We start from the raw sequence: 22600 nt of genomic DNA on the forward strand, positions 1-22600 counted from the left end.
TTCCTGTTTAGGGGTGTACTAGTGCCATGTAGTTACACTTTAATAATCAAGGGCTAATAAAAAAAGAGTAGAAGTAAATGGTGCATTCAACCAAGTAAAGACCAAAATTACACAATCAGTGAGAGGATCTCCATGCTTTTGCAGAAAAATGTTGGGAGAATCAGGTCATCACCTGGCACACAGCAGTACTGGGAAGCTGAACTCAAAAAGAACTTACAGGGACTGCTTAATGGGTATGGGGTTTCTCTTCAGAGTGATGGAATTAGACAGTGATGGTTACACAGCATTGTGAATATACTGGAAACCACCGTATTGTATACTTTCAAATGGTGATTTTTATATTTTACCTCAATAGAAAAGAAAAAAAGAACATACGGCATAGCAGTCAGTACTACAGACATCATCATAACATATGAAATGTATGTTGCTAATTTGAATGTAACTGATTTGGTAGTTTGTTTTAAACCTATAAATCAGCTTACAGTTGTACCTGAGGAATTTACACCTAGTTTTGTTTGTTAATATCTGTTACATTAAAAGCAAAATAATTTAAATCAATACCAGGGATAGAAAGACACCATCTGCCCTTTAAGAAGGAGATATATATAAATAAAGTTTGAGAAAAACTGATATGAAAGACTCACAAACATTATCCCTATCTTATTTTTCTAAAGCTTTAGTAATAAAACAGTAAAAGTGGAAACTTAAAGTAAAATTTATATCTTCTTTATAAATTACTCCAAGACCTTTGAAGATTCTCAGTTACCCATATAACATTTCCACTTGCAAATATAGAATATCAATTTGAACATAACATCTGCTTAACAAATACACATTGCTTTTGTAAAAGGGAACAAAGATAACAAGAATCCGGCACTGATTTCCTTTTCAGTTTCTGCTTGCTCCTCTACAATTAAACAAAGTTGCTAGTCAGCAACTTCTAGTGATTTTAGCTAGACTTTGATTAATTAATAAACTCAAAAAAGAAATACCTTCCCTGTGCTGACAACTGGTAGGCTGTCACAGATGGGGACAGTACAGTGACAGAACAGTGATGGGAAGAAGGAAAAAGCTATGAGCTACTTCAGAATCCTAAGGAAGGAAACAAGCGCAGTTTGAAAAGTACACTAAACACAGCTCCTATGGAGTCTGCCAGCAAAACATCAATTAAAAGTCTTTCCATCATTTGAGTACTAAGAGGTTTAATCTTGGTAGTGGAGAGCTCAAAAGTGCTTCAGCCTGAAACATAACAGATCAAGCAGTTTTAAAAAGCAAATAGTTCAATTACTGAACTCAAGTGTGCTTTGGAAATACATTTAATAAACCCAGATTGATTCATTCATTTAAATAATATGAATTTGTGTATGGTATGTGGTGGTAATTTATAATCTACCAACAATTATATAAATTGTAGATGTTGCTCCAAAAAGTTTCTAGCCATGTTGAAATCAAAGAGATACGCAGGTTTGAAATTTTTTTGAGCCATTACTGTGCCAGACAATAAAAAATAAAGTACAATTTTGGAACTCACTGATCTAATTAGTTAATGTCAGAGTCTCTCAAGAGTCACCCAAAGGTTAATGAGAGAGTAGGTTTTTATTTTGTGAGGCTAGTATGTAGCAAGGCACGTGCATAGGTAGTAAGTAGCTATCACTGAATAGTGTTTACCTCTCAATTCTCATTTCACCCTCAAAATCACCCTAAAATGAAGTAGGTATTATTCTTCTCTTTCAAATTAAAAAAAAAAAAAAAGAAAGAAAGAAAATTCTACCTACAGAGCAGTAAGTAATAATAGAATTACATTGAATAAAAGAAATTCCACTTTGGGAACTGCCAAGTTAAACAAAGTCAAAGGCATTTTTAAAGTGAAGAACTTCTAAATCTTCAGTATGCTAATGCACACCATTAATTTCTAAGTAAGATGTACAATATGTGACTTCCAAGACCTAATAATCCTTTTCTGTGTGGAACAGGTGATGGACCAATGAGCTATGAAATACTTAGAAATTGCTGCTTTTGTGGTCTGACAAAATTTGAAGATTCATGAAAGTTTGGGGATTAATCTTTGGAGACTATCTTAGAATATGTATTATTTAATCCTTATATTAACATTGGTGAGGACAGGAATCACACATAATCATTATTTACAGGGAGGGGATCTAGAGACCTGGATGATTATGCAGGATTGCAGATTCCGGGATCCGAATTGCCCTGTGAAACAAAAGGGAAAAAACTGTTCTAATGATTACATCTTCCAGACATAAAGAGAGGCCATGGTGGAAGGAAGAATTATCAGTGATCTCTAAACGTCCGCTAATCAGAATCCACTTGGGCATGCTGATCTTAAAAAAAAAAAAAAAAAAATCAAATTTCCACAATTAAAATTCTGATTCAGTATGTTGAGGTGGGGTCCCAGGTGATTCTAATGGAGGTAGGAGTTAGAAGGTAAGGGAAGAGACTGGAGAGGCTGGCTTTCAAGAGGATTAAAACAGAAGGGCAGATGCCTCCAGCTGCCATCTCAGATGGGAGTCAAGAAACAGTAAGTCATGGACCATGACTCTAAGAATTTGATATCTTTTGTGTATATAGGAGGATTGTATCATTGGAATAGTTCAGATTTGGGTTTGACCTGCTCCATAACTTACTAGCTGTGTGAAAAGTGGGTGCCTCTTGCTTCCTCATCTATAAAATAAAAATAACAGTATACACCTGACTGTGTTGTCATAAAGTTTAAATTAAAAGATGTATATAAAGCACTTAGTAAAATGTTTGATATGTGATAAGAGCTCAATAATACTCGTTACTGTTATTCCCAGCTTGTCTTTCCAGTAGTTTGTCTTTTGATTAGGAATAAGACTGTTAGGAGAAAAAAAGGTCCCATGAGGTTGTTTTGGGAAGAAACATTCCACAAAAATGTTTTGGAGAAAAAAAAAAAGCCATAAGGAACAGAATAGATAGTGCCAACTATCAAAAATGAGAAAAGGAGACTGAGTCCCTGGGACTCACAGAAATGAGAGAGAGAGACAGAGAGAGAGACACAGAGACAGAGATATCCTGTCCCACACACATACCCCTCATTTGGACTCCGCAACGGCATTAAGAGGGGCCATGGATTTAACTAGTAGAAGGCCTCAACACCATTTTACATAAGAAAACTAAAGCTCTGAAGGTTAGTTATTTGCCCAAGGTCATGCCATTATTAAAGGGATTAAAATTTAGATCTTGCTTCAAGTCTAATGCTCCATTCACTCAACCATACTGTCCCCCCCCCCAATTCCTCTTGAAGTCCTAGCTATGGGAAAGAAGCAAAAAGCCAAGCTACTCAGTGAAAACAAATGTACATACAAAATATACGAGCTAAGGCTATTTGTATTTAATGGAAAGACCAGAGTATTGGAAAGATACTTGAATTTAGAGTTTAAAATTAGAGATTTAATCCTGATTGTCACTGGTTGTGTGACTTTAGGCAAAAAGCTTAATTTCTAGTTTGTTCACCTGGAAGAAGCTTGTACACCTTGATACAAAAATCAAAAGAATAATGCATTTGAAAATACTCTATAAACCAGGTTGAGACTTTTGGTCCAGCAATATGCAAACTAGTTTAGATTCAAACCTTCCTGCCACGAACATCTAGATGCATGGCTGTGTTAACTAAAGTACAGGGGAAATCAACTAGGGCCAAAAACCAAGAGGGAACTAAAAACCACAATAGTAAGCATGAAAACTACTCTGTGACTGTCCCGATGCAGATGGGGAGTGTTGGTTTTTGGTCTTGATAACTTAGGGGCTTACGTTTTGACATCTTTGCAAGGACAAGAGATGCTTCGGGCATGAATTAGGTAGGGAATTGGAACCAAATCCCTAGGGAATTTTGATTAATATTAATAAAAAGGTGGACTAAATATAGAATGATACTACATGTTTTAAAATCTGTCCATCAATACAGAGAGATAACAAGAAAGCTTGTCTGTCTTGATCTAAATTCTGGGTAAAGTAAAAATAAAAATTTCCTGAGAATCTGTAACTAAGGACTGGTGTCATACTCTCATTCAGGAAACTGCAGGTCAAAAACCTTTGCCTTTGGGCCAATGACACTTCTGTGCTGGGCTGAATTAAATGCAAAACTTCTGTGGAAGAGTCACTTCCAATCCAGGCCACACAAGGGTCCCACAGATAAATCTCTATTCCATTTAGCTCATAATCTAAGACTTTGAGAAACTGAATAAGAGGACAGAATATAAATGTTTAAGTAATCAAAACCTTAAGAGAACAAGACACTATGAAAAAGAACAGGCTAATTTGAATAAAGATGAAATAAAATTTTGAAAAATGGAAAAATAAGCCAATGAAATTAAAAGCATTGATATGTTAAACAGCTAAATTATCAAGCGTAAGAAGGAGTTAGTGAACTAAAAAGAGAAATCTGTGGAAATTATCAACAACAGAAAAGAGAAATAAAAACATGAAACATGAGAGAAAGGTTAAGACATACAGGAGACATCAAGAAGATCCAATATAGTCCAAAAAAGGCTTCCAGAAGATGGAAAGATAGAGAACAGAAAAGGCAATATTTAGAGAATTCTTCAGAACTGATGAAAACACAAATCCTCAATTTTAGTAAATGTAACATACAAGGGTACTGCAAAAAGTTTGTGGAAAAATAGAATTAAAAGATAATACAAATCTTTCCATGAACTTTTCCAATGCCCTCATATATCAAACAGGATCAATAAATATCAAACTAACCCAGACACTTTGTAGTAAAACATGTAAAACAAAGAGAAAATCGTAAATAGGGTGACCACATAACTTACTTTCCAAACTGGGACACTTTTGTCTGAGACAAATGCTAAACCAGGTGGGAATCCAAGACAAAAGGAGTAAATTGGAACTGTTTTGGACTGTGTACCAGTCAAGACACGTAGTCATTCTACTGAAGAATTGATATGGACAGTGACAGCAGACTTGCTGAAGACAAAAGACTGAAGACAATGGAATGACCTATTTAATGAATAAGAGAGAACGATAGCATTGTTTTTCTACATTTCTATATCCACCTACACTATCTTTCAAAAGTGAAAGCTAAATAAAAACATTTTCAGAAAAAAGCAGATTGAGTTACTCATTCAAAGACCCTTGCTGAAACAATTACTAAAGGATGCATGTATCAGAAAGGAAATTCATTCCAGAAAGCTAGTACAGATATTTAAAACACAATTTTATGAGCATGACAATTAATTAGAAAACTCTGATAAAGTAAAAACACGTTTAGAAAATTACAACTTACCATAAATGATTCAAGAAAGAGAAAACCTGAATAGATCTACCACCTCACTTCAAAATAAATAAATAAATAAAATAAAATAGAAATTGGGCCATATGGTTTTATAGTGAATGATACTATATATTTAAGTACTAATACCAATCTTATTAAAACTGCTCCAGAAAGGAACAAAAGAAAGAAAAAAGAAGAAAAAAGTAAATGTCCTCATTTGAGTCTGAGGCTGGTATAATCTTGATACCAAAATCATAAAAGTGGAGAGCATAGTATGACCAAAAAATATATATATGCCAATTTTCATTTGCACTTATAAAAATTCTAAATAAAATATTAGCAACCAAAAACTAATACAATAAACTTGACAAGCTAATTCTAAAATTCATATAGATGAGAAAAAGGGCCACGAGTAATGAAGACCATTTGAAAAAGAAGTTTAGAAGCACTTGCGTTATAAGACATCAAAACTTATAAAGTTACAGCAATTAAGGTATAGTGATACAGAAATAGACCAAAGGAATAAACAGAGCACTGAGAAACTGACTCACACATATAAAGAAACTTGTTATATCACAGATACAGCAATATAAATCAGTGGAGAAAGGGTGAGTGGACTACACAATAAACAGTGTTGAGAAAATTCCTGTGGGAAAGAGTAAAATTAGATCTCTAATTTGAAAAACGAATTTCAGCAGATAAAACTGAAAGTATAATAAAATGTTTCTTTTTCATTTAAAGAGCAATATATTCAGAATAGCATGATTTAATCATTCTTTGACAAAATAGTTAGGTTTACTGTGAATACTAGAATAAATGTTCCAGCTAGTTGGAACTAAAATAACCGGGTTAGATATGTACAACATAAATAGGTATACACACACACACACACACACACACACACACACACGAGATATACCAAAACACAACTTTAAATGTATATACAGGGACTGGCTGGTTAGCTCGGTTGGTTAGTGTGGTGTTGTTAATACTACTAAGTATTCAGACCAGCCAGCCACAAAATGAATGAATAAATGACTGAATGAACAAACGAATATAACTAATATAGTCCTTAGAGACAAAAAATTATCTTTAGGGAAAGGGGTATTTTATTCAAAAGATAGTCTCCATTTATTAATGTCCTTAGTTATATCATTTCTCATGACCTAATTCCAACAAATAGCCAAACTAAAAATACATGAAGTTTTTCTTCATTAATCTCACAGATAATCATCTTTTTGGTATTATAATTTCCTGCTACCCCAGCCCCTGCCTTGCCTTTTCTATTTAATTTATGGAATGAGCATTTTAATAAATCATTCAAATCTTTGAAATTCTGGTTTGGATGCCTGCACAGCAATCATTCATACACAAGTTTTTGCTAATCTTTTTAGCCTCATCTCTTCCCTTGTCTCACTGAGCTTCAGCCAGGATGGTCTTCTTCCAGTTCCTCCAGAGGGGAGGTCTTTCTAACTCAGGGCCTTTGGACATGCCATTTCTTTTTGTCTGGTACACTGTTTCCTTAATACCCCCACCGAAAAATAAAAAGAAATCAGTTCTCTCTCTTAAAATATTTCACTACACCCTTTTTCTTCATAGCACGTCGCAATTTGTAAATATACATTTATTGGTATAATTTGTTGAATATCTGTAAATACTACAAATGGAAGCAAAGACCATACCTATTCTGTTCTCTGCTTTATCTCTAGTACATAGCATGGTGTTTGTTCCATAGAAGTGAAATATACTACTAAAAAACCCATTTTCCTGTTCAAACCTTAAATATGTGTACTTGTACGTTTTCTTTCATTGCATTGACTAACATAACTAAATTAAGATTTTAATGGTGGAAAAGTTAAAATTCTTACATTACCTCTAAAAATAAACAGTTAGCTACTCTCCAAAAAAAGGGCATATAAATTCTTTTTATTGTATTATCACACTGCAAGATTCTTTTTAGCTTAAAAATTATGTGATTCTAATCCTATTTCATTAACCTGATAACAGTATTGTTCTGATTGTATTCATAAATGAAACATTACAAATATTCAGCTGTGGGTAAACAAAAACAGGAGATTTGGTAGAGAAATATTAACTGGCTTAAAAATGCTTTCTTAATACACCCACATAAATAAAATATAATATTAAACATGAAGCAAGCTACTGGTATACATTATTGGAACAGCTCTGTGTCTGTTTAAAAACAAGGGTTAGGGCAATATTCCAATGTTAAACCAACTTGTATATTCGATTGGGGAACTAATGATTTATATATCCCTGAAGCTTCAAATTAGAGTAATTTTCAGATTGTGGCACAATATATATTAAAGTACAGTAACAATGATAATATCATAAAACCCAGCAAAAGGAGAAGGGAATTTCAATTATTTTCTATAACCTTAGAAAGTGATGTACACCTATAATCCTGGCAGTAAAATGCTATAGTATACTACATGCTAATTAACTTTCTTGCCCTATAGAAGCACATCCTTGATTCTCTAACAGAGGTCAATATGAATATTAAATATACATTACAGCCAATTTTCCTTAAACACTCCCATTTTGTATGTTGTTTCTTCATACCTGTATATACGGGTATAAACAATGAACAGCCTATGGTTTCTTAGACTAGCTTCTAGTATATTAAGACTTAGCATCTCTTCTGGCCTACTGAGTTAGTTTAACTTTTGATATAAACATTTAAAAGTTAGGAAGAATAAAAGATAAGAAATACAAGTATAAAGGAAGAGGACAGAGTTTTTACTGGCATGAAAATTCAGAAGAAAGCTTCTCAGCGCTCCTTATTTCTTTTCCCATGAGAAAACCCCAAACACTGTATGTATTCCTTCAGAAGACTCAACGAGAAAGAGGCATAAGAAATCAAAACAGAACATTAAAGGGAACAAAGATAAAAGCAATCACAAATACTTAATCTTAGAACCCTGAACTTTGATTCAGAGAAGCAAAGAATTTAGAGTTCCATATTTACCCTCTGAGAAAAAAAGTAAAAGAGAGTATTAAGAAATGTTCCTTAAGAAATTTTGACATACATGCCCCACACATTGGTGGTTTTCTCATTCTCTGGAATTCCAAATCATTTATCCCTTAACAGTTTTTGTAAAATGTCAATTTGCTTTTCAAGATTGCACTTTTACATGATTTATGAAAAAAGCTTTCCACACACACACACACACAAAAAAACTTTCCAGGAATTCAACAAGTCAGCAAATAAGGAACACCAGGAAAGCTGTGACATAGATAATTTAGGAGGATCTTCTAACAGAATAGAAAATTTATTTATTTATTTATTTTTGTCTTTTTCGTGACCAGTACTCAGCCAGTGCGTGCACCGGCCATTCCTATATAGGATCCGAACCCGCGGCGGGAGTGTTGCTGCGCTCCCAGCGCCGCACTCTCCCGAGTGCGCCCTGGGCTCGGCCCCAGAACAGAAAATTTTAAAAAAAGAAGTCTTTTCTGGATATCCCTGAAATGATAGTTGATGGGGGATAAATAGATGATAGGGGATAAAGAAAAACAAATTTCGTTTTCCAAAAGTTAAAAATGGGATGGAGAAACAAAACAGACCAAGGACAGATAAAACATCATTAGTTTTAATTGCCATAATAACGAAGAAACCTTTAAGAGATACTGGTGGCCAGAGTAGTCAACATTATATAGTTTATTCAAACTCCTGAAAACATGACCTTTCTTTTTGCATTAAATGCATGCCAATAAACTAAATACAATGGGCCTTCCATATCTGGGGGTTCTGGATCTGGATCTGTAGATTCAACCATCATGGACTGAAAATATTTGATAAAGAAAAAATTGTGTCTGTACTGAAAACGTACAGACTTTCTCTCCTAAAGAATAAAGTATAACAACCATTTACATAGCAGTTACATTGTATCAGGTATTAAAAATAATCTAGATAATTTAAAGTATACAGGAGAATGGGAATAGGTTATATGCAAAAAACCATGCCATTTTATACCAGGGACTTGAGCATCTGTGGATTTTGGTACCTGTGGGGGGTCCTGAAACCAATACCTCCCAGATACCAAGGGAGGACTGACCATACATGCTGATTGTCAAAAGCATTTCACTGCTGATTGTCAAAAGCATTTCACTCTGGTCACTGGTAAAATAATCTGAGGCTGTTCCAGCAAACAAACTAGAATAACATATTAGGGTTTCACTCAAATCTTGCAGTTGCTATAACAAGAAATAAGACAGGTACATATTGTGAGCAGCTAACATTTTTACATATTTACAACATCTGAAGGCTACTGAAATGGGCTTTTTTTCACTATGAAAACGTGGGTTCTAATCCAACTTGATAAAAGATAATTGCCCACTGGACATCTGCACTCAAATATATACAAGTATCTCAAACTCTGTATATTCAAGACTGACCTATCTTTCTCAAAATCCTGTTTGTTCACTCTCCACTTAGCTGCCCAGAAATGTGGGAGCCTGCCTTATTACTTTACACATTCAACTGTCAACCAAGTGCCACCTAGTGTAAGCTCCTATTCTCTATCCTTACAGCTATTACCGTAGTTCAAGTCCCAATTATTTTTAACGCAGACTTCTGTTTCATCTCCAACTCTCTCTGCATCCAATCAATTTTCTATAACATGCCACAGTTATTATTGTCACTTATACTTAAAAACCTTCAACTACACATCTACAATACAAATTCCTTATTATAACAGGATCTTCACATTCTGGTCCCTTCCTACCAGTAGTCTCATTTCTCACTTTGCTCCTTTATTTCCTATATAGAAGCCATATTTGCTTTTGTTTTCCTGGAATGTTCTGTGAATATATATAGTTTTGCCTGGTGTATTCTTATCAACCTGGAGAACATCAGGTCTCTTTGGATCTGGCTTAGTCACGCACCACTTTAAGAAGCCTCTCCCGGCTCTCTCTCCAAGGGAAGACAGACACTTGAGTCTCATTATATTCTATGCATACATGTGTCGTATCACTGACAAAACTCTATAGCCCTATCACATACACTTCTAGCTATTAAGGTCCTCAAGCACAGATGCTGTACCTTATTCACATTTATATTCCCACTCCTTAGCTATTTTGGCACATAGCACATGATCAAAAAATACCAGCCAGATGAAGGAATGTTTACTATGTGTATGTTTGTTATTTCTCCCTCTCACCAAATAAACAAGAGGATAATACTACTCTAAACAATATTACTCTGTTGAAGAGCAAACAGGTGACACATTTAGGGTGCATTTTAGAGATATCAGGTCAATCAGAGAATGTGACAAGAACTATGTTTGAAACCAGAAATGGCAGAAGTTGTTTTAAAACATACCTTTTGGAAGCCTCTAAAATACTCATTTCATTACATGCTTCCTTATACCTATATACATCATCAACAGAATACCTATACACCACTTTCTCAGTGTTAGCTGCTGCATTTAGATTCTTACTTCAGTAAAACATTTATTTCTAGGATGGATTAGGAAGATACTGACATGAGTAATGAATCACTAAAAACTTACAAACATCTCTATTTATGTTAAAAACGTCTCTATATTAAGAACAAAATAATTCATAATTACACATTTTTTTGCCAAAGAAGAGAATGACTATGTAATAATATATTTATTGACTTCCACTTCACTATATGCCTGCCGCTAGCAGCAGAAACACATGAAACAGTTCTCAAGGGAGAAAAGCCTTTAAATTCAATCTTAAAACAGGCCATCTTAACCATTTTAAGTATGGTTAGAAATGGCAAAGTATTTCCGGATTATTTTCAAAGCTAATGCTATCATTATGAAAAACTTCAGGGTTAATAAAATTTTAAAGCTAAAAGCTGAAAGGAACTAGGATTACTAGTACATCAGAACTTAGCACTGTGAATAAGTGATTTCATGGTTTAAGATGTTCCTCAATATTCTGTCTTATCTGTAAAATGGTTACAAATATATGGAAATTTTAGAAGTTTTTGCGAAGTGCTTTGGGGAAGAATACATTAAAGTTTGATTTTTTTTTTTTTAAAGCACTAATTCCTATCAGTAAAATTCTGAATTTCTTTTGTTAGTTAACTGCTTCCTCTCATCACTTGGCCAAGAGAACAGAACATATCATGGGCTTATAGTGTGAACAGTAGTAATCTTAAGTAAGGCATCTAATACAAGAGTACTTCAAAAAGTTTGTGGAGAAATAGAATTAAAGATAATATAAATCTTTCCATGAACTTTTTGAAGTACCCTGGTTTATCTATTTGCATTCATCCACACTGTGAGGATGGGGATCTAGCTTATTTTTACTGGCATCCAGGAAAGCAATTTTATATAACCTATGTTCCACTTCTGCTTCTTTGGTTCAGTGGCAAGTTCTTATTCTAGAGTAGCACTGTCCAATAGAAATTTCAGTGATAATGGAAATACTGTATATCTGCACTGGGCAATACGGTAGCCACTATCCACATGTACGTAGTGAGCACTTGAAATATAATTAGCATGACTGAATAACTTAATTTTAAGTTAAATTAAAATTTAATTTACTTAAATAGAGACGCTATTTGGACAGTGCAGTAGAGATCCAGAATGCCACAGCCAACAAACTATATCAAGTAATTTGATGCAGTTCCCATCAGCCTGGACTTGGGTTAAAAACATACTAGGGTAGCCTCTTCCCCAACCAAAAGTCAGGCAATAGATCTGAAGAGATGTATCACCAAAGACACACCAGGAGTCTGCCAATTTTCTCTGCAAAGGGCCAAAAAGTAAATATTTTAGGTTTTGAAGGTCATTAGGCCAAAAGGTCTGTCAAAACTATTCAACTCTGCCACTGTAGTACAAAAGTAGTTATAGAGGATACATAAATAAACACGTGGCTGTGTTCCAACAAACTTTATTTAGAAACATTGAAATTAGAATTTCATATAATTATCATGTGTCATGGAATATTATTCTCTTTTAGATTTTTTTCCCCAACCATTTAAAATGTTAAAACTACTTTTAGTTTGCAGGCCATACAAACATAAGCTGTGAGGCCAAACTACCAGCCTCTGAGATATAAGAAAGGTCAGTAAGCAGATGAATAGATGTTCAACATCATTAATCATCAAGGAAATGAAAACTAAAACCACAAGACCTCACTAGAATGGCAAATAATGACAATATCAAATGCTGGTGAAAATGTGCAGCAATCAGAACACTGCTGGTGAGACAGTAAAATCATACAATCACTTTGGAAAACTGACAGTTTCTTTAAAAAGGTAAACATACACCATAGGACTTAGCCACTCTACTCCTAGCTACTTAAGAGAAATGAAAATAAACATCCACGCAAAGACTTGTATATTATGAATATTCACAGCACCTTTATTCACAATGACCAAAAATTGGGAAACAACCCAAATACCTCCCACAGGCTGAATGGGTACATCAAACGTGGTATGTTCATACAATGGAATACTTCTTAGCACTGAAAAGTAACCAACTACTGATACTATGCAACAACATGAATGAATCTCAAAATCACTGTGCTGAAAGAAGTCAGTTAACAAAAAAGTACAAATTGAATAAATCCATATATAAAATTCCAGAAAATACAAATTAATTTATAGTGACAGAATGCAAATAAGGTTTGCCTGGGACTGAGATGAGGGAAGATAAGACTGCAAAGAGTTAGGAGGAAATGTTCTATATTTTGATCCTAGTGAAGGTGTATATATTTGTCAATTTGTACACTTTAAATGGATGCAGTTTAAAACCCCCCCCCCCAAAAAATCCAATGATTTTATGGCATCAGATTTACCCAATAGCAATCTCTATGAATCCAAATATCCACTTTTATGAGCGCTTGTTCACATCTGAGGTGATGGGTATGGGAGGGACAGATAAGTTATTTTTGAAGTCTCACACTATCACTGTTGATGGGAAATATGCCTTTGGGAATCGCCAGGGCACAGTAATGCTAACCTAATTCAAAGAGCTTTGAATGGATACGTTTTAGGAATTCTGCAAATTGAAAACTTTCCTGTTCACAACAACATTCAGATCTCCCTGTTTGGCATGTGGCTTTTCAGTCAGACTAAAACGCAGAATTCCAAGAATTAGTAAATGATCCTTTACACACAACAAATTTTCATTTGTAACACCTTTGGGATAATGTTCTTATTTTAAATATGCCTTGTTACTCAGGTTCAATTTGTCTAAAAAACATTAGGTTCATAATTAGATTTTACGAAGGCTCAAAGTTACTTAGCTCTGGAACAATAGTATCAGTTCAAAATATTAAGAGTAAGAAAAACAAGGTCCCATTTTCCAGTAAGTTTTATTTAATCTTTAAAATTCTTAGGTATGTCTCAGACTAGTTTTTGACCAGAACTTACAGGGATTCCTTAGATATGTCAATGATAGACTGAAGATAAAAGTATCACTAACAAAAACATTATATTCTAAATAACTTGTGGCTATACTGTAGGCAAAATTGGGATGAATTTTTTTCACCTAAGTATAGATATGTGAAATACATATCTGACTTCCCAGATTCTTTTCATAGCAAACAGGTTTCTAAAGTCAAATTAAATTTCAGGACTGACTTAAGACAACATCTTTTTGGAAGACAGAAATAAAGCACCAAAATTCAGGAGTCATTGGAAGTGAATGAAGTTAAAATATAGAGCTTTAAAATTATTTTTGCCAAACTCACGACACATGCTTTCAAAACTTTGCAAACAGATTATAAATAGAATTGAAAAAATCCTACGAAAATCCTTCTTTTCCCTTTCTAACCTTAAATATACCCCCTATTAACCATATAATTGACTCAAACTTTATTTAGGGCAAATGTCTGCTATAACTTTCAATTCTCTGAGACAGCACACTTCAAATATCATAATTTCTTATCATACGAAGTACAAATGAGATCAGCATTTGTGCAAGTTCATACACTTAGAAATTAAAAGGCCACCACAAGATTACAACTTCCTGTAGTGTAGTAGTACAAGGGATATTTTAGTAATCTGTTTGTTTTCAGACAAAACTTGCTTCTCAGAGGAAAATTGTTTCCATAGGAAAACATTTTGATTGTTTTTCATCTAACTCATCTTTTTCAAAGAGAGGTTTAAACACATGGGCTTTTATGTGAATATCATATATCAGTCTACCAGCATCAACATCTGACTTATAATGTCAATTTCTTGTCCCACAAGAAATTTCTTTTGTTGCTTACTGACCAACTAAGAGACCTGTTATTGTTTGGGCATGACGGAGCTCAATTTGTAAGAAGTGCTACAGATTACTAGATCCTAAAGGAAAAGACCCTGGGAGTTTAAGAAACTGGGTGGTGGGACAGAGGAAGATATATTTAGATAGGTAAAATGGAAATATTAGTATGAGTATAAATATTCCAAGAAATTTTGGGCCGGCCTGTGGCTCACTCGGGAGAGTGCGGTGCTGATAACACCAAGGCCCCTGGTTCGGATCCCATATAGGGATGGCCGGTTTGCTCATTGGGTGAGCATGGCGCTGACAACACCAAATCAAGGGTTAAGATCCCCTTACCGGTCATCTTTTTAAAAAAATAAAATAAAATAAAAAAAGAAATTTTACAAATACATACATATGAATTGAGAACACAGAAATATATTTGGGAGAGAATGGTAAGGATGACAATTGGAAATGCCATCCAGAATGCTGGAAGTAAAAAGGAATAACAGATCACCTAATCCAGGCTCAAAGAGACCATATGAGTTGCCTAATTAAATAGCATAACACATATAAAAAGGCTTAGCATAGTGCTTGGCACATAATAAATTCTCAGTAAATGTTAGTATCTCCTTTCCCTCGTGCCCAACCAGTCTCCAGTTTTTAAAAAACTGATTATGAATATTCATGAGATACAGAGCTGGTTGTCATCCATCCCTCATGTCCAAGATGTGAAGGCCAGATTCACACTGGCAGCTTGCCCATTACCATAAATTGCATTTGTACCGTGTCTCCCACCCCCTTGCCCTCCCCTTTCCCCCCTCCCACTCCACTATGTATCCTAAAGTATGTTCTCTCCCTCTGCGAGTCTAACACACTACTCTGGTCTTTCTTTCCTTCCTTCTTTCTCTCTTAGCTCCCATTTATGAGTGAGTACATGCGGTATTTATCCCTCTGTGCTTTGCTTATTTCACTCAACATAAGTTTCTCCAAGCTCATCCATGTTGTTGCCAATGAGAGAATTTCATTCTTTTTTATGGCAGAGTAGTATTCCATTGTGTATATATACCACAGTTTCCTTATCCAATCATCCATCGATGGACATTTAAGTTGGTTCCATGTCCTGACTACTGTACACAGAGCTGCAATGAACATGTGAATGCAGGTATCCCTTCGACATGATTTCCATTCCTCTAGGTATATACCCAGAAGTGGGATTGCTGGATCGTATGGAAGATCTATCTGTAGTTGTCTGAGAAACCTCCAAACTGTTTTCCATAGTGGTTGTACTAATTTACAGTCCCACCAACAGTGCAGGAGTGTTCCCTTCTCTCTACACCCTTGCCAGCATTTGTTATTCACCATCTTTTTGATAATAGCCAGTCTAACCAGGGTGAGGTGGTATCTCAGCATAGTTTAATTTGCATTTCCCTGATGACTAGTGATGTTGAGCATTTTTTCATGTACCTGTTGGCCATTTGTATGTCTTCCTTTGAAAAATGTCTATGCAGCTCCTTTGCCCATTTTTAAATTGGGTTGTTTCTTTACTGTGCAATTGCTAAGTTCCTTGTATATTATGGATATTAATCACTTATCAGCTGCATAATCAGCAAAAATTTTTTCCCACTCTGTAGGTTGTTGTTTCACTCTGTTGATTGTTTCCTTTGCTGTGCAGAAGCTTTTTAGTTTGATATACTCCCATTTGTTTATTTTTTCTTTTACTGTTTGTGCTTTAGGGCTCATGTTCATAAAGTCTGTGCCCAAACCTAGTTCCCTAAGTGTTTCACCTGTATTTTTTCTTAGTAATTTTACAGTTTCAGGTCTTATCACTTAAGATTTACAATAACCATCACCACAACCATTACCTAACTCTTCTAACAGTTAGTTTTCCAGTATTCCAGGGATGACAGGTCTTTTAATTAGCGTATTTCAAGGAAAATTCCATTACTATTATCTTTCTAAAATGTACCTACGTTAGAGTAGCTGTGAGCATTAAACGAGATCATGTAAAGTAGCAAGCAGCTAAAAGTCCAATTAACACTAGCGTGAAGTTTCCAATTCTGCCTTCTCTCATCTCAAACATATCCTTTTCATTTTATGGCAGTAGGAGTGTGTGTGTGTGTCCTTGTGAATGTGCACACACACACAAAGGGCTGAACAGCCAAAGATACAAATATCCACAATACTCAGGATCTAGTTTTTTATAATTCACCTCCTACCCCCAGTATTTTGATATGTCCCCTGGGTACCAACCTCATTCTATTGAGAATTCCCTGCCAGTGAGTCACTACAAATATGAAGAGTGAATGTATTCCTCAGACGTACTGGAATGGGAGGAAAAGGTAATGGGGTAGTAACAGCCCCCTTAATCAGGGACATGTTGACAAAACCACAGTCTCATTACAAATTCACAAGTCAGTAACTCAGGCTTGTTATTATCTTCCCAATTCAAATGTAAGGCCCCTGAAAGTAGGATATCACATCTTATACTTCCTTCCGTGTGTCCACATAGCAATAAAAATAGGATATAGTAAATGCTTTATGGTTGCTATTAATCATCCTCAAGAATCCTCAAGAATATAATTCAATATTTATTTATTTTTAAAATCCTATATAAAGATGACCGGTAAGGGGATCTTAACCCTTGGTTTGGTGTTGTCAGCACCACGCTCAGCCAGTGAGCGAACTGGCCATCCCTATATAGGATCCGAACCCATGGCCTACCCATGGCCTTGGTGTTATCAGCACCGCACTCTCCCGGGCCAACCCAATATAATTCAATATTTAAAAATTCAGTTTGTATATAACTCTCCAGGAACACACATTGTGACCCTGAACTAGCCCTTCAACTGTAAATCAGCTTCTCAATAAAATGGTGTGAGCATTTTCATCTAAAAAGGAACATATCTTTAAATTTAAGTTTTAAAGTTCATGAATGGCCTGAAATTGTAGGCAAAATTTTATGTAGGTACACTCCGCCCAGCCCCCCTGGAGAGCAGTTAACACAGCTTCCATCATATTCTCAAGAAAATAAATTAAAAATCCCCAAAAGTTGAATAACGACAGCTTTATATTGCTTATCCCCCACTGGCTTTGACATTAAAACTCTCAAGTTACTCAGCTTGAATTCTAAAAGCATATTTAAAAATCAACAGGATTGGGAGGGGGGTGGGGGGGAGAGCTCCGTATGGGTAGTTACTGAGGGCAGCATTATGGAGACTTTTGGGGTACTAATAATATTGATTTGATGTGAGTGCTGGTTATAAAGGAGTGTTCACTTTGTGAAAATTCATAAAGCTGAACATTTACATTTTTTGTACCTGTTTGTAGGTATGTATTCCTTAATAAGAAGTTAAAAAGATAACAATGGTGGGTGGCTTATCCACAGCTGACATCATTACAGAATTTAAAATGATGCAGTAGGAGAGGCCCATGTGGTGAAGAACTGAGGCCTTCAGTCCAACCACCTGCAAGTAACTGAGGCCTGCCAAGGGCCATACCAATGAACTTGAAGGCAAATTCTCCACTCTCAGTCAAGCCTTGATACTGACCACGGCCCCAGCTGACAGTTTAACTGCAAATGAGATCCTGAATTCAGAACCATCTAGTTAAGCCACCCCAGATTCCTGACCCTGAGAATATCTGAGATAATAAATGTTTGGCGTTTTTTGTTTTTGTTTTTTAAAGGGTGACGCAATTTCGAAACACTATCTCCCTTACACATACTTAAGTGAGTACATGTAGCCTCAGCAGTAGGACCTCCAGACACACAGCTTACTGGTTTAAACTGGCGACTCCCCCCCTTCAAAAGGCTGGCACAATATTGCTCTCAGAAACCAAGAAAAAAGAAAATACAGCTGGTGATAATGAACATCAATTTCCAGATCAAATGGAAGCCAATTCCCTGTATGATACAGAACAGGGATCTTATTGATGCTTTTTCTACTACCTCCATCTAAATTAGAGATTATCCCATCACAGTGATATATTTTTTGTCTTACTACCTAAGTGTTTGAATGACACTACATGCATATATACATCCCTTAATTTTTCTCAAGGCTTTTCTCACAAGAGGAAATACACTAGGGTCAGAGTTATCAAGTAAATACAAATATATTCTTTTAAAAATACAAACATACTATTTGTATAAATCCACAAAACAGGTAATCAGGGTGGGGGTGGGTGAGGGGATATAGCTACTCCAGTATCATCCAACACAAATGTAGCATGTTTTGAAATCAATGTATTCATTCTTGTATCTATGTCTGTGCTTCTGAAGCACTGCTCAAAGACAGCATCGGAATTTAACACTTCAGCAGTCTGACTCCAGTGTCTCTCTCATTCTGAATCCCCTGCAGTGCTCTGCACAGCAAAGGGCTTTGCATACATTCGTTTAAGTGAAAAAAAGTTTAAAAAGTTACTGTTTTTTCTGTTTAAAATTCTCAAAAGTTGTACAGAACTGCCTTCTCAAATTGGACTACCCATAGTGCCTACCGTTTCTTTGCATATTTTTAAAAGCTGAGAAGACAACCATCACTTTTGCTATAATCAGGCTGAATTTTTACACCCTGTTAAATTTTAACCTGCCAGTTGCAACGATTCTTCACAACTCCCTAGAGTTTACACTGGTGGTCAATATTTAATTTCTGAACCTGAAATTTAAAGCAAACTATGACTACTGTGAAAACAGTATTTTCTGTTAGTACATAGTCATAATGCAGAGACCAGTAAATAACACAAAGATTCCGTGTAAGACCCAGCATAGCAACATAAATCTCACAAAACCCCAGAATTAGTCTTCATGTATATTATATAATTATATATTTAATATAGTTACAAATTAAGTAACATGTTTAATATATTATTATATTCTTTCCTTTTCCTCTCAAGCCTCTTTACACAGGCTAGCACTATTAAAGCTAACATCCGATCCTTAATCTTTTTCACTACCACTGTTCACTTAGAGTTGTCTTCATCTCTTTGCAATAACTAGCCAGCAAGTGAAGGTACTGAGTCCTCATTATCTTCACTGAACTTTAGATATTTAAAAAAAAAAAAAAAAAAAAAAAAAAGGAAGGAGGGGCAACTGAAGATAATTAAATACAAACAAGTTTGATTGTTCCCCCCCCCCCAAGACAATGTTTGTAATCACCACCTCTAAGGTTGGAATTAGATAAGGTCACCTAAGACCAAGAGTAAGAAATCCATCATATCAAAGAATTCCTTAAGGCCACGCTTCTAAAGATGCTTGACTATGAATCAACTGAGCTAAAAGACAACCCAAATATTATAATTTTTCCATTATTAAAGTTTTATAGCACTTAAAATCTTCCATAAAACACATACTCTTAGAAAAGAGATGCCCAAGATTTCAGCTTGAGAGAACCTGAGAATCATGACGCTTAGCATCAATTAAAAGAAAAAAAAACAAAAACAGCTCACCCTGGTGGTTCAGAAAAGTACAAGATACATGACTCAACTATTTAGTTCTACATATGCAACTTTCAAATAATCACTTTCTTGAATCTGTAAAGGCTCCTTTATAAACTTCAGAACTGAACAGTGTTATGAGAAAAGTATTCCCCCTACAAGGTACTGCAGACTGGTCTTTAATGAATCTTTTATTTACTCATTCCACCTGGGGAAAGGTGTATCTTTTTGATGAGAAGGCTTTCTGCTACAATAAAGTACCACTTTAAAGTCTGTTACTATTCAGTAGTAAAACTTAGTGGTCTAACAAAGAAACGCAGTATGTCCAATTCTCTTTAAAGAGGAAAAAATCCACTCACAAACTTATCCTGTTGACAAAAAGATCGCTAAAATTTAAAGTAACATATTACAGTTCTTAAAAGTAACAAAGAATAAAAATAAAACACTGGCCAACATGCTCCCCTTTGTTTTGAAAAGTTGATTCTTATTTTGGTAGATTTATTTTGCGGTGGGTGGGAGGAAAACTTCTCCTTACTAAAAATAAGATAGACCTTCCTTTGAACAAAAAGTGCCACGAAGATTGCTTTTACGATTCTTGAATTCACAATATTTCCTTTCCAATAGTTAGGAAGGACAATGTTTTCTGCTTCAAAAATCTGTGAGATCACATTAAGAGATACTTCTTCATGAAAAAAGAACATGTATGTTCATAAAAGTACTGGCTTCCTCTGCATTCCAAAGCATTGTTCAGAAAGGCTGCCTATTTCAAACCATGTTCTGGAATGCTCATGGAAACCATACCACCCGCCCCCAGTAAATAAGAGCCCTGGACCCAAAGTCAAAAACACTTTGGTCCACTTGGCCTTGCCTTAAGCAAATTTCTTATCAGTTCTGTGCTTTATCAGTTCCTTAAGGTGGCAGAAGTAATTCCTGCCTACTTACTCTTTCAAGATGCAAGAATTTTTTAAAAATCCCATAAAATCCTTCACACTTCTTAGAAATGGCTGTTATAAAACTCAAGGTGCTACACTATTATTATTATTATCACCCTGATTCAAGTTTTACTGCTACTTCTGAAGTAGACCATGATACTGCCTTTAAAATACAAATCTTGTGGTCTTCCACCTGTGGTTATGTTTCTTGATATAATTCTGTCCCGATAACTTGTCCCTCACACTCCAAAGATCTATAATGATCTCTGTCCTGAAAACTGATTTATTTGTTCAGTCTCTTCTCTCCCGATGAAAGAAACGGGTAGAAGTCACAACACTCCAGTTTCTTGCAGAGTATGAGGAGTAAGATCATTTTTTTTTTTTTTTTGATAAATGATGCTACACAGTTTGCAGAATAAAGGCGACACTTCTCGTTCGCTAATCTTTACCTCCCACACCACAAAACCCAGTTGGTGTTGCAGTTGGTCACCTAGAAAATCGGAAGGTTCCCAACTATAAATTTGAATCAATAAACTGTCATAAAAATATCAGACCTAAGGCACAGAGAGTAAAAACTTTATCTACTTTGCAAGAAATAACCCTACACTTCTCCAGCTACTAGTGGGTTTGGTATGGGCTGTCCCTTCCCAGGGCCTGTGCAGTATTTTGGGGGAAAGTGGCCTGGCCCCAAAGCACGCCCGGGGCAGCTCTCAGCCAGATCAAGACCCTCCCTAGCGACGCCTGCACCCAGCCCTGCATCCCTCATTTCAGACACACCCCCCTCCACCCCGCGTTTCACAGGAGGTGTGGGCGCTCAACTCCTCACTGTGCACAGGGACCCGGGAGAGGCGGCGGGCCGAAGCCTGAGCCCCCGTTTTGGAGGACTGGGGAGCTTGGCTCTTCGGCCTGTGCGACTTGGAGCGTGGGAGAGAAGGGCGCATCCATCGAGGGGGAAGGAGGCCGAGGTGGGGGGTCTCGTGTTCCGGGGCGAGAAGAAGAAGGCGGCGGGAAAGACTCCGGAGAGCGAGGTTTATCCGTGCGAGGTTTTCTTTTTGTTACTGCTGGAGGGATGGCGGGTGTCATGGGGGGGGGTCCCCCTCAGGACCGAGTCAGCCAGGGGGTCTCCCTCCCTTCCCCGAGGTGTTGGGGGGGGGACGCTGAGGACTTGGCGGAGGCCTCTCTCCAGCGGGAAGGCAGTGACTGATGAGCGACGTGGGCTGTGCGCGCCGGGCCGCCGATTCCTGCCCCTCAAGTCCCCCGCGCGACGAGTGGGACCGGGTGGGAGGGGATGGAGGAGGCCCCCGGCCCGGGAGGCGGGAAAGGCCCCAGAGCTCCGGGACGGGCGGCGGCTCCGGAGCCCCGAGAGGAGGCGGCGGCGCAGGCCTGGCGGAGCCCCGGGCCGACTCGAGCCCTGAGGGCCGCGTGCGCCCCCCACTCCACTCCCCACTCTCCGCGGCCGCCCCCTCCCCCCCGCGGCTCCTCTCACCTGCACATGATCCGCCATTTTGCTCCATTCATGCTCCTCTCCGGCCCCCCCTCCCCCCCAGCGCGCACCTCGGCCGGGGCCGCTGCCGCCGCCGCCGCCGCCGTCGCCGCTGCGCCTGCGCGCTGGGGGCTCAGCGCGCTACGCTCGTGGCGTAGCGCCGCCCGGCTGCGCAGGCCCCGGCGGCCCGGGCGGCGGTTGGAGAATGCGCAGCGCCGCTGGGACGGCGTAAAGGCGCGGGCAACGTCAGCGGCCGGGAGACGGCGGGTGGGAGGAAGGAGCTGGG

General features: G+C 37.1%; 1 protein-coding gene across 3 annotated transcripts in view; it reads right to left on the reverse strand.

Moving 5' to 3' along the window:
- The window catches only part of XPO7 (exportin 7), an 83182-nt gene extending 60782 nt beyond the window's left edge, over positions 1-22400 (reverse strand). For all 3 annotated transcript variants that reach the window (XM_063086021.1, XM_063086022.1, XM_063086020.1), the window contains exon 1: positions 22318-22400. In XM_063086021.1, coding sequence (XP_062942091.1) covers positions 22318-22335 — 18 coding nt within the window. In that variant the 5' untranslated portion in view covers positions 22336-22400. The remainder of the gene's footprint in view (positions 1-22317) is intronic.
- Positions 22401-22600: the final 200 nt, after the last annotated feature.

Source organism: Cynocephalus volans, chromosome 2 (genome assembly GCF_027409185.1).
Source record: "Cynocephalus volans isolate mCynVol1 chromosome 2, mCynVol1.pri, whole genome shotgun sequence".
Lineage (NCBI taxonomy): Eukaryota > Metazoa > Chordata > Mammalia > Dermoptera > Cynocephalidae > Cynocephalus > Cynocephalus volans.